The 13,250-nt window shown below is 41.7% G+C and overlaps 1 protein-coding gene across 1 annotated transcript; it reads right to left on the bottom strand.

Moving 5' to 3' along the window:
* Window positions 1-93: 93 nt before the first annotated feature.
* Window positions 94-11,731, bottom strand: tdrd7a (tudor domain containing 7 a; the record flags this gene model as incomplete). The annotated part of the gene is made up of 21 exons (XM_083905678.1): window positions 94-326; window positions 1,142-1,302; window positions 1,482-1,675; window positions 1,861-2,030; window positions 2,175-2,355; window positions 2,675-2,785; window positions 2,890-3,024; window positions 3,113-3,196; window positions 3,424-3,558; window positions 3,851-4,062; window positions 4,862-4,973; window positions 5,987-6,179; window positions 6,492-6,673; window positions 6,808-7,575; window positions 8,303-8,473; window positions 8,780-8,817; window positions 9,712-9,749; window positions 10,179-10,271; window positions 10,459-10,564; window positions 10,882-11,026; window positions 11,528-11,731. 21 exons carry the CDS (start codon window positions 11,729-11,731, stop codon window positions 94-96), a joined length of 3,666 nt encoding a protein of 1,221 aa, XP_083761804.1.
* Between the last annotated feature and the right edge of the window lie 1,519 nt (window positions 11,732-13,250).

The following is a 13,250-nucleotide window of genomic DNA, read 5'->3' as shown; positions in this document are numbered from 1 at the left end:
GAAAACCACCCAAAAGTGTTCAAAATAAAAGGTTTACTTTTATGGTCCAGAGTCCGCTTTGTGATTCATTTCCCACCGTTTAAAAAAGAAACTCTAGGCATCTGAGGACAGCTTGCTGCCGATGTCGGCCATGATGGTGTGGATCCAAAGGTCCTTGTCCTCCAGTGTCGTGTCCACAAGATACACCGTCAGTCGGCGCTCCCACGGCTCACCTTTAACTTCCGACACCTCTTGCACACTCTCCACCTGGGCTACCAGTGGTCGCCTTTCAACGTGGTTCCTGAACAACATGGAGGTTTCTTCTGACCACTGGTACTGAGACACACCTGCAGGACGAGGGAGGAGAAAAACTGGTTTGCAGAGTCAAGGTTATCTGTTGTAAGACCACACTATGCCTTATCGAATCTCAGTCATGATGTTTTCTTGATGCAAAAAAATCAAATCGAGATCAAATCCTCACTAATGCTCGTTTAATGATCTACTAAATAAACTTAACTGTGCATGGAAACATGATGAGTGAGACTCAGTTTTGAGCAAAGTAGCTATTTTAATGCACTTATGTGTAAGTCAGAGCTGTCCAAACTTCTTTTACCAAGGGCCAGATTTGATAATGTGAAGATTCCTGGGGGCCAATGGTCCCTTCAGACCTTTTTTTGTATCACTAAAAGTTACATACAAATACACTGTTATATAAAACAAGTAACACAGGAGTGAAAATATCACAAATATCATAAGTAAAAAGCGCAGACAGCAACGATGAAAATGGTGATAGCACCTACGGATCACGGCCAAAATTGAATCACCTGTTCCTGGTCCCATTTCCTGAAAATTTCATCCAAATCCGTCCGCGATTTGGGATGACATAACCTGGGCAGATTTTCTGTTTGACTCCGTCCCAGGGTCATAAATAATACATTATAAAATTGAAGCTGTGGACCGTACAAAATCTGACCGTGGGCAGGACTTTGGACACGCCTGATGTAAGTGTTGAGAAAGTTAGCAATGAAGTAGAAAATGCTTGTCGAGAAATGTATTCACATTGAAAACATCAGTTTGCGGCATTATTCTTAACAAAGTAAAATACTAATTTAATACCATAAGACCGGTGTGGTCACAGAAATACTGTCCGAGTCCAACTTACCTGCCAGTTGAGCAGGAATGGCCTGGAAGGGCAACTGCCTGAACTCTTCTATCAGGGGCCTGAGGAGGTTACTGCGGACCAGCTCATGTTTGCCGTGGTCGAGGTCGTACACAGACACGAACCCATTGGCCAGAATCCCCTTCACCTGAGCCCGCTGCCAGCTATGTAGAGGTGGATTGAGCCATCAAACGTAAGACAAGAGGTCTCTGAAGTACCGATAGTGGTCAGTAAAACAACTTACCAAGACATCACCACATACTCTTACCAGTATTTTAGGAATGTTTGTACAGTATGAACTGCACATTAGATTTTCATGGAGTGGAAACATTAAATGACCTACTTCTTGTCTATTTTGGCAGCACAGATGTCTCCTCTCTGAACGTTCATGGTCACGTCGGTCTTGGACATCTGGTTATAATAGAGGATCATCTCACCCAACAACACCGTCAGCCTATGCAGGTCCTGCCATGGCTGCAGCACAAAGTGACTGGGGTGACAGGCCACTGGCACAAACACATCCATATTCTGACCAGGCTGAGAGGAGGAGAAAGAGGCATATATTAAGAAAGGAGGTGTAGTTTTTGGTGGTACCCTTTTAAGATCAAGTAACACGTTATAAGTGAATCGCTGCTACTGTACTGTACTGTGCCATAATACACTGTATGAGCTTTACACGCCGAGTCAATTCCTAGAAAAAAGGATTTTCTCTCTCCACACACCTGGGGGAGCTCCAGTAGGGGAGGTAATGGAAGTGGCTGCTTCCCATTTTTGGCAGTCGCATCTGGGAGAAATGCTTCTCTTACTCTGAGACCAGGCTGCATCAAAGCCTCATCACCAATGTTCAGGACAGAGCTGCACAGAGTCACCTTCTCTACTAGGGAACTGAGACCTTTGCAATCAGAAAAAAAAAAAACAGGTGCATGAAAAACTTCCTGAAGCTGAAGGTTTTTTTTTAAGTGAATTTGCTTGAAACCACACTACAAACACATGATGTAGTACTTAAAAAAGGTACAAAGTCTTTGTCTAACATTACCTGTGTCCATATTGCCGTTACTGCTGTTGACTGGGTTGCTGTTCTGCACTGTAACTTTCAGCAACAACTCTGAACGAGCCAGCTGATGGTTGATGCTGTTGTCCAGGTCTTGGCCATTAGCACCGACAAAGAGGTACATGTAGACCAGCCTGTCGCCTTTGTGCTCTTCTAGTTTTGAGATCTAAAATTGTGTACAAAGTCAGAGAAAGACATGCAAAATCAGACAGACCTAGAGGTTAAACTACAGTGAAGACGCTAATTAGTATTGGTTCAGCTCGCTAGAGCAGATACCAAAAAAAAAGTACCAGGTACAAGGTACTATTCCTGATGGCAAAAAAAGTTGAGTCATGCTAGAAGTGCATCATGAAAAAGCCCCATAACATAACCTCAGCAATTAAAGCTACAGCCTGTAAACATTCCTTTCTATCAGTCTTTTAACAAGGCCTTAGTTTGTGTTTTAGAGTTAGTTTTACGTAGCCATGTGCTTCACAGTTTGCAACCTTCATTCTGCAGACTTCAGAGCCAAGCACAGCCTCCTTCAACCACAGAAGAGCCTCTGGGCTCCAGTCTCCCTCTGGAGCTTTGAGGTCAGCCAGACGACATTTGATAGCCTGAGGAGATCAGACACCGTACTCCATTAGCATCTTCAGAAGCAAAGTCTGTTGCAGTGCTTTGCTGCTACTCCAACATAACACATTACATAAAAACATCTGACCTGTGGTGGGATGATGGCAAAGTTTTTGAGTAAAGGAGGGGGGATCTCTCTGAGATCAGTCACTTCCACTGTTGCGAGGATACCCAAGTCAATGAAGAGGATCTCCATTACTCTGTTATTGTACATGTTGGTGATCTGTAAACAACAGGAACAACACAAGTGGACACCAAATAAATGGAAGTAAATCATATGATTAAACAACACAAACACTTTCTGATCTTACCTCAGCTCTGGACCACTTTTCTTTGTAACGGGCGAGACAGAACTTGCCACTGAAAGGTCTGGACACCAGGGACTCAGATGTCATCTAGAAGCACCAATCACAAAAGCAAACTGCAGGTAAAGTTGTGTCCTATCTGTAATATTAAACTCCTGAAAAGTAACAGCATCTCTCTGCTTCAAGGAACCCACTGAGACACCAGAAAACTAGACTGTGACAACTCTGTACACAATCAGAGTGAACTTGTATTGTTCTCCAACAGAGTGAAACAAATGTGGTAGAGCGAAGTGAGGCATTTTTGTACTCTCGTCTACCTGTGAGATGAAGAAGGCCTCCGTTTCCTTCAGCAATTTGTTGAGCCTTGCTGTCCCTCTGCAGGGCAGCTGGCAGCAGATACTGCCATCTGCACACACATTTGTGACGCACACATCCTGGTAGGTGACGTTTACCTACAGGCAACAGAAAAGAAATGCTTCAATTACAAATGAAGAGTCCAAATACTGAAGGACTCAAAATCAGGGGGCTCAAAAAAAAAAAGGTTATTGCTTTGTTTTTGTTGTGAACATGAATTTGCGTGGAATTGTGGGTCATAAGATGCTCCTTTCCTTTTCTTATACTTTAGCCTTCACATTAAGTTTGTTATCTTAAGTTATCCTACCCAATAGACCACTATCTAACTGGAAGATAAACACTTTGCCCTCTCGCTCTGCAGCCCAAGACACGTGATTAACTCAAACTTACAGTCAGAGGGTTGTCCATGGTTTTATCCTGCAGCGACCTGAGGCAGGTGGAGTTAATGTTGATGTCATCATCCTGTGAAGTGTCGTACAACACCGCCACTGGCATCTCCATCTGTTGACATGGCTCTAAGGTCTCAATCAGCAGGATCTTTCCAACTGCCAACTTTTCCAGAGAGGACAGGACCATGGCATGTGAGCTGAAAGTCTCTAAACCTGAAGAACAAAACAAATGGAAGTGAGAGATTCAGTCATGTTGATAAAGTCTTAAGGCCACATTATACTTCTCCGACTGCGTATGCGTTATCCGTCTGCGTCACCACAGAGACGCCTCGAGCATTTATACTTCTGCGTCGTGGTGACGGACACTCGCTGCAATTTCCCGCCCGATCAGTAGGGGTCGCTGCGCAAGGTTGTTGTGCTTCTGGCTACAGTGAGCAATGGCGTCCGAGAAAGAAAGAGAGAAAAAGACTATTGTTGTTGAAACAGTGGCCGTTTCTCACTTTTCTGTGTGACGGAACGCAGTTTTAAGATAATTTGAGGCGAGAAATTGGCCATTTAGGGTCTAAACATGTGCTGTGTGTGTTAAGATATGACGTATTTATAGTTCGGCAGCGGCGTTATCAGCGGGGATCAGCTCCGCCTCTGTCAGGACGCCCGGAGCGCACTGAGAGCCGGCACAGAGCAGCTTCGCTCAGCCTGTCCTGAGGACCAATCGCAGCTCTTGCCGTCTCCGTTGTCCCTTGACGGAGTGACGGACACTTAAAAAATATTTTGTGCACCCGGAGACGACACAGAGGCTCTTCGACAGGTTCTGCGTCGACGCAGAGTCTCTACGTAGCCTACGCAGAGCACTTTACGCAGAAGTATAAATTGGGCTTTACTTAAATGGTATTGGCAATTTTAAAGGTCTTGTCCCTCGAAGAAAACTTTGCTGTGATATCTTTTGGGCTTTCATCAACATCAGATGAGTAACAGATAAAGGTGTTAACTCATTACATGATCTTGCACATACCTGCAAGTCTAACATTAGTAGCCTGGAAGGGCAGAGAGAGGAAATCCTGGTGCAGCGCCATCAGATTAGTCAAACTTGTCTCCACAGAAAATCCATAGTCCACATGGTACACCTGACAGACAAAAGAAAGCACATTTGCTGCAGACACACTGACACATACTGTTACTACAAGACATCTTCCGCCAACAAAGATCTTCATAAGCCAAGCTACAACTAAAGTGACTATGATGTGCCAAAGAATTACTCCTATAACTTCAATTGTGATTTTTAACCACAACCGATTTAATTAAGCTTTTGAGCATCAACACATTTTGAAGATTGAAACAATTACAATCACTGAATACAGTGATTCCCCAACTGTGGGCAGGGCACCAGGGTGTGACCAATTTGGCATATGCAACCAAAATATTTAATAGTGTGACAAAAAAAAAAAATTCTAGGTCGCATGGGTGCACCGGACGCTGCTCGGGTGAAAACATGGTTATGGTTTATGGTTTGAATGTTCAATATCAGCACTTTAAACACTTTATTTTTCTTTGTATATAATTGGGCCGAAAATAAAGAAAAGCATTTCTCTACACCTTATTGTTGTTAAAAAAATCATTCACATTATTAATTGCGTCACCTAATTGTTAAAGGCGACGCAATGAAAAATGTGGGTGCACCTACATTTTCTGCTGGTGAACCTAAAAAAAAAAAGTTAGGCGCACCAGTGCAACCAATGTAAAAAGTTAAGTCTGGAGCCCTGGTGGGCCATGGCCCCCTGGTGGGACATGAGGATACTGCAGCTAGGCTGTGGGGAGGTTATTAGATATATATATATTTGTAATTAAGCTCTAAAAAGGTTGAACTCTTTAATGCTCATCCTCAAATTATTTAAATAATAATATTTTAGGCTGTGTTTTAATGTTTTCTCGCATTTTCAGGACACCATGACTGTTGATTAGTAATAGCTTTGATGGCCTGCAGAAGACTTTCAGAAAATTGGCTGACCCAATCAAACTGTCCAGAGTGCACCCTGCCTTTTGCCCTATATCAGCCGAGATTGGCTCCAGCTCCCCTGCGACCCTCATGTGGAGTTTAAAGCAGTAGACGATGAGTGAGTGACCCAATAGAACAAATTACCTTGACTTTATTGAGGGCCGTAAGTTCCATGACCTGGGCTCTGGCCAGCTCATCTCCATCCTCTCCTCTGACTGCTACCAGCTGACCAATGACTGGGTTAGATACAGGCTGGTTGGCGGAGCCTTGGCTGTAGAACGATCGCATTGCGTCCTCCATGGCCTCCTGAGCATTGGAGTAGTTCTCACCCACATACCTGGCAAATATCCCACATATGAGGCAACATTTTTCAGCCTTTTTCAAGCTATACAGCAGGCATCAAAAACAGTAATTTCCTTTTATAAAATATTCGCTTGTCTGTAGAAACAAAGAGTTAGATATTTTAAATTCACATGATTTGCACTATTTATATTATTTTAAACATAGATGTGAGAATCTGACACAATAGGGGCACACGGACTATTCTTTATACTACTAAAACTTGATAAGATAACTGTGAGTTACATGGTGAAAATACTATTTTAGGCATCAGTGTCAATGCTAAGCATAGAGATGAGATATAAGATACCTTATAGTAACAGTATTGCTGCTCTTGGCATCCGTAACTAGCACAGAGGGATACTGCTCTGAGGGAGGAACCAGGCGGAGAGGAATCATAGGGCTCAGGACCTCGAGACCAGAAGGTAGGGGATGATTTCCGATTTCTTGGCTATCTGTGGCTTCCATGTCTGTTCTGTTATACAAGATGGCCTAACCAAAAGGGATATACAGTAAAAGACACATTAACAAAAATATTAAGCAGGAGAACCCACAGGAGTTGGCGTTATCGTTCAAGGTGACTAATTGTACTGTTACTCAAACTTGTGCCCTGCTCATTCACTCACCTTCTTCTTGTCATGGGTCACGGAGTACTCCACAGAGCACATGTCCAACAAAAGAGACAAGTTGTCCAGAATGTATTCAGGAAATGGCATCTTGTATGTCTCCATGAACAGTTTAGGCAAAGCATGTGCCCACAATCCTTGGCTGCATTTGGACAGCAGCTCCTTTATTTTCTGGCGCACCTCAGTTGACAAGGTGTCAGCAGAAGATTTTGAGACTGGGGAAGAACCAGAGGAAGGGGAAAATGTAACTTTCAAAAGGTGTAAAACATCAACATCTGGTTGAGGGTGGGAGGATGCAAGTTCAGTGGAATTGGCTGTTGAAGGGGAAGACTGTGGTTGGGCAAAAGGGAGAAACATTTTCTGGGCAGTTGAAGTCAAGTTAGCATTATCTTTACATCCTCTCACAGGAGGAGTTAAAGGTGAGGGCAGTTGGGGAGAAAGAGCTGGGTTGCGGACAGGGCTTCGCAGCGTCACAGAGGAAAACTGCCTAACTTGAGAGGCAGAAACTGGCTGTGGTGGAAAAACAAAAGTGGGCTTAGCCAAGGGAAATCTGGGGGAAACCCGAGGTTTAAGGACAGGGAAACGAGGGGTAACGGCTTCTTCAGGTGTTGATGGCGATGAAGAACTTCTTGTGGTGCCGGCACATGAATTAGTGGGTGATGTTGGACAGGAGTTGCTGATCCTTGTTCTCGGCACAATTGGGGGCTTTTGGGGCAGAGGAGGGAAGAGCAGTCGTTCAGCTCGGTTGTTGCAGGATGACTGTTCCACCTAGGGCCAGATGGGGGAAAGAAGCAAAAAGAAATTGTTGAATAATTGATGATTCCTGATAGATAAAATCGACTATTTTGATAGTGGAGTAGTCATTATTTCAACAATTAACTATTAACCCACTGAAGTTCAAAATATACAATTAGAAAACCATCAGAATAAAGTAACTACCAAATGTCAAGCAGACGGTGCTGTGAGCACAACTTGGCCGGAATCCATGCCCTCTTTGCTCATCAAAATAAGACACTAGTAGGTATGTTGTTCATTATGACAATGGAGGACACAAAGAAGCTCAACTGTCCCCCTGAGCAGACAATCACAACATCTAAGCATCTGAAAAGTGGCACATGGAAGGATCACACACAACTGTCATCAAACACACAACCATTGTCCATGTGTCAGTCTCAGAGGAGATGGGTAAAGAGTGCGATGACTAACTCTGTAAAACAGCATGTTGTTTGGCTCCAGTTGAAAAAAGATGTTTTAACTTTGTTGGCAACTATGTTTGTCATTGATTTGTGTTGACTAATTGTTGCATACCCAATACAATAAAAAATAAATGTAACCAATTTCTAATAAATGAAATGATAAATACACTGTACATGGAACCATTTCAAAGAGGAAAAAAATTAATTGAACAACAGATTTCTACATGTTTGCATTTGATTCAAAGGCATACATACATAATGACATCAACGACAAGCATGCTGTTGTGTTACAGTCTCACCATGCAAATGTGTGTCCACTTTTCCAGGTCTACAATCGCTTGAGGGTGGAGCTTCTGATTGAACATAGCACTGTAGACCTCTGGTACTTTTGACAACCACACTCCACAGCAGAACTTTCCTAGAAGCTTAGTTATTCTGCTCTGCACAAGATCCTTGTCATACAGACCAGACTGTGTGGAAAGAATTCACAATTCATGACTGCAAGCATGCTGTACAATGTACGGCATTTTGGTGTAAACATTTTTTTTAATGAATAACAAAAATAAAGCATGAACGAACAAGGACACAAGGATGAAAACTCATTAACAGACCTGTCAGAAAATGTTAACTGCAACATTGCTGACGTGCTTCAGACACAGAATTAATATTTCAAAGACATTTTCTCCTTATTAATTGCCATATGATATAATTCAATGGTGTCTTGGAATGGTATCTGCAACACGTACTTCCTAGGCTGTGGAGTCATTGCAACATACCTGGGATTGGTTGGGTGTGGAGGCTCGTGAGGAGTTATCTGAACAATGGAGGGGAAGGTAGAAAGCAGTGAAACATTTTAAATCTCATACACTGGGTAGACAAGGCACTTTAAACTAAAATAAATATCTGTACAATGTTTCTGTGTGAATGTATTATTGTTATAATCTGAAACAGAGTTGATCATTTGCTTTTCCAGCAGTTATTTTTTTGAGCAGCCTCCCAATTCTGGTTCCAAGCAAATTCACATGATTACCACCACAGACTGACAAAACAACAGCATGACATGAAATAATAAATCCAGGCAACTAATTATTACTGCATCAGTGCTAGTTAACCTAAAAAGGAAAACACAGACTTTGCAAGGTTGGGCGCTGCAGGAGAAGAACTGATCTTCTGCATCAGTGTTGAGGATAATTAATTAATTAATTAATTCTTTCTGATTATTCACAAAATATATCCAAATTGAATTAGTAGAAATATTGTTATGGCCACTGAGGGGCTACTATACTGGTTTATAACAAATAGTAAACAATAACTAATGTCTTAGCTGACACGTTAGTTGCAACTTTACACCGCCCCCATAGTGTTTAGAGTCCAACTTTGTCCTCTACAGCTTTATGTTGGTTTATTTCTCCCCTCATGCAAGAATCAATTAGTGCCCATTTGTTTTCAAACATTTACATTAACATGAGCCAGCGCATCGCTGCGTTCGAAAGCAGTGCTCCTCTGACTAGCAACACCGGTTACCTGTCTGAAGGTTCCTAGCTAAGTAAGATCCATGTGACCGCCCCATCACAACACTGACACCTAGTGGACGATTTGTGTCCAACACACACCACACATAAAAATGGTTCTTACAATTATATCATCTTATTTTAGTACCCATATTGGGAAAAACTTCAGGAAACAAATCAAGAGAAAGGCGACATACCTTGAGGCTTCAGGCCATTTTCTGAGCTGTTCTCCCTTCTGTAAAACAACACACTTTAGAGCAGTGGTTCTCAAAAGTACCACCTGAGAAAAAAATGAGCTCTCCCAAGTAAACACAATCATAACCAACGTTAAAATACAGTGGTGTATATATGTCGAGCAAAGTCGGCTAGGGACTTTTGACAGACGGAGGCAGAGTTATTACCAATACAATAATTAGCTCTCTCATCATCCTCGTATGCAAGTTTCCACTAGTGGTCCTGTTCTTCTACATGTACCAGTTGGAGAACCATGGCTTTAGAGCATATTGCGCTTTTATAGAAACAGGCTTCCAATACAAATCACCGTAGTGAAGTTCAAGACACAAGTAATGTAAGTAATGTAAGTAATGTAATTCCTTTAAAACAAGCAAGAATGTCCATCAGAAATACTTGTCTTTGCATGGTATGGTAACTTTGGTTTGTTCACCTGTAAGGCTGGACACACTGTTTCACGGCAGGTTGAGCAGCTGGTTGTCTGCGTTCAACAGGTGTGATGGCACTTAACCTTTGGTCCAGCTGCCTGATGTTTGGATACAACACAAGGAAAGTGTTTTTCTTCTTCATTTATAAGGCAATTAAAATGTGCTAAAATGAAATTATAAATCATACAATTGTCCATAGCGTGCACTCTCGAAAAATGCGAACACAATCACAACACTCCAGATTTGTGGCGAAACGTTTTTTTTCATCTGTAATGCAATTTCTACCTGTAGTCTCCTCCAGCGCTGAAGCCTCCATAAGACCAAGAACGGTTTGCTGGCCGGTAAGAGGCACCAGCAGCTGACGGCTGGCGGAGGGAGGACCTAGGTCTCACTGTATGTATAGAAAGAGAGAGATAACGTCAGGTTACTTTTTAAGAAAAATGGAGGTGGAATATTAAACAGTAAGGTTTGACAAAGGATGAGGAAACAGGTTCTGAAGAATTACACAGTACTGTGGAAAAGTCCTATGAGTTTTATTGTTTTTATTGTTTTAGCAATGCTATAATGACTGCCTTCAACACCACAATTATAACTCGCACGGTGCTTTAAGTCTCCTTGTATCCCAAATAAAAAACCCTACAGACCAATTTAAAAATAAACTAAAAGTGTTCGTATTCCTTAAATGCATTTGTAACAAGTGTCTCCTACTGTTGAGCATGTACGGGTTGGAGGGTTTGAATCTCATCCTGCAGTTGACAACTTGGGAGCGGCCAGATTTCTTGGAGCTCTTCTGTCTGGCCACCAGCTCTGCAATGCTGGCCGTCTCTTCAGACACCCCTGCGAAGCATATCATCTACAGAGCAGAGTCATCATTACACTTTTAACATGTGGACAGCGTTCAGTTTGACGGTTCACACTTGACATTAAAATGCATCTCCTGTGCCCACATGTGATCACTGTGTATTTAAATATCAAATGACAGTGTCTGCCTGTCACATATATAATCATGTCTGTTAGATGTTTAAATGTATGGGACAGGTACAGAGAGAAAAGAAAAGAGTCAGGAGGAACAAGTGAATCATCAGATATCTGCTGAGGTGTGATATCTAATCAGTCACGAGTATGGATTTGCAGGCTCACAAATGTGGCCACATGCATCCCCAAACCACTCCTAAATGTGGTTTTTGTGATGGAATCTGTGGATGTACTAAGGATGCATTAGGTGTTTCAAGACCTTTCAGCAATTTGATTGGATCACTCAGGACAGATGTTAACCAGATCAGTGTAGGGTCTTAAAAGACTGTGCCATGAAAAAGTCGCTGACTTCAGTGCAAATAACAAAAGGAGCCCTCACCTCGCCCATGCGGTACTCCATCCGCACCACAGAGGGGATACTTTTAAGAAAGTCCCCAAGGTTTGAGTAGCCCAGCTTATTTAGCGGGATGCTCTCTCCGCACAGTGAACGGTACTCTGAGTGGAGGCTGTTTAAAGACACACCGCCCTTGCTGGACAGAAGTACTGACCGCAACATTTTCTTGACAGACTCGCTGTCCGACATCCTGTTCAATGCACACTGAAACAGAAACAACACTGACATTAAACATAATTGGACATAAAAATGTAAAACTACATCAGAAATGCCTGAACTACAGCTCAATGATACCAACAAACAAATTAAAAATAGGGACCAGTTGAGTTCCTTCACCCTGTAATTTAAAGTGGAAAATGAGGGCTGAATAAAGGTTAACGAATTTAATGTTATGTAATAGTTAACATAGCAAAAATAGCTGTCAAAGGCATATCTGCTTATGAAAGTTTGCATTTTCAGCAACAGATATTAAAATATAGTTTCACCTATGTATTACAGGATTCTAGTTAAGACCTCGTCAGATTTAAATTTCAACAATTTCATCATATTTTGTAAAATGTACATACTACAGAATTCATCTACAAATTGAAAACCAAATAAGAGAGCGTCACGATTTCAGTAAATTGTTTTTTTTCTGTCAGATTTTGCCATTTGATTGACACTGTAATTCTCTTTTTAAGTGTAACTGCAGTTCAACATCAACTGTGTAACATATTTTCTTAAACGAAGGAGAATTTGCTATATGAACCTAATGAGACAAACAATTGTATTACAACTTAAAACCAAAACAGAACAATCAAATTCGTAAATACAGAAGCCACCACCATCCATTTAAAATGCACGTTAGTTTATCTAAAAAACACTTGCCTGAGCTGTGACAATCAGTCTAGTGTCTGTGTAATATGTATGTTTTATCGTTTTCAAAACTCAAAAGTCCTTCCACAGTCAGTCACAACAGATAATCGACGTTTACTCGGTGAATTTTTTTGTTGGATGCTTAACGGCTGGAACACGTGGACGTTGGCCAAAGGCTAACGGCTAACTGCTAATGGCTAACTGCTAACGGTAGCGGCCTGGTTTGGTGCCAGCGCCTCGTTTGCAGCCAGCAGTGAGATAACGTTTAGGGGAAGTAGAGTCAGAGGTGACCCGCTAAAGATAGGCCAAAATTAATCCCACTGACCAACAACATTTGTTCGCATTCGTGACGTTTTCCTTACCTGTAGAGTTAGCTAACTTCACAAACTGCTTAACACCTGAATACAGCATCCAAAACGGCCACGCGCACGTCCACGCCCACAAAATCAATCAAGGTCATTGCGTGACTTTTTTTGTTGTTGTTTTTTTTCTTTTGAAAATGACTATGAATTTATTAACATGTGTTTTTCTTCAAATGTGTGTGATAAATATTTATTTAGATAATGATAATAATTTTAGATGGATTTCGTAAGTCACAGAACACTGTGGTGCTTTTAAGTGCAGTAGGAATTTACAAGCTCGCAAAAAAAAAAAAGATTTTGGGAACCTTATGGTGCATTTAAGTTTAATAGGATTTACACACGACTCAAAATAGTGAACTTTGTAGTAAATGTTGCAAGCTCGAGTGAGCTCTGAAACATTAGCGTCAAGCCAAACAATGTAAAATTGCCTGTAGTGTTTTTTATTTACAAATGAAAACGAGTGAGTTAAATAAATTGTTACAACAAAGAGT

This window comes from Microchirus variegatus (genome assembly GCF_963457635.1).
Source record: "Microchirus variegatus genome assembly, chromosome: 19".
Classification (NCBI taxonomy): domain Eukaryota; kingdom Metazoa; phylum Chordata; class Actinopteri; order Pleuronectiformes; family Soleidae; genus Microchirus; species Microchirus variegatus.
Note: the sequence above shows the minus strand (reverse complement) of the source record. Positions and strands in the feature narration are given on the sequence as shown.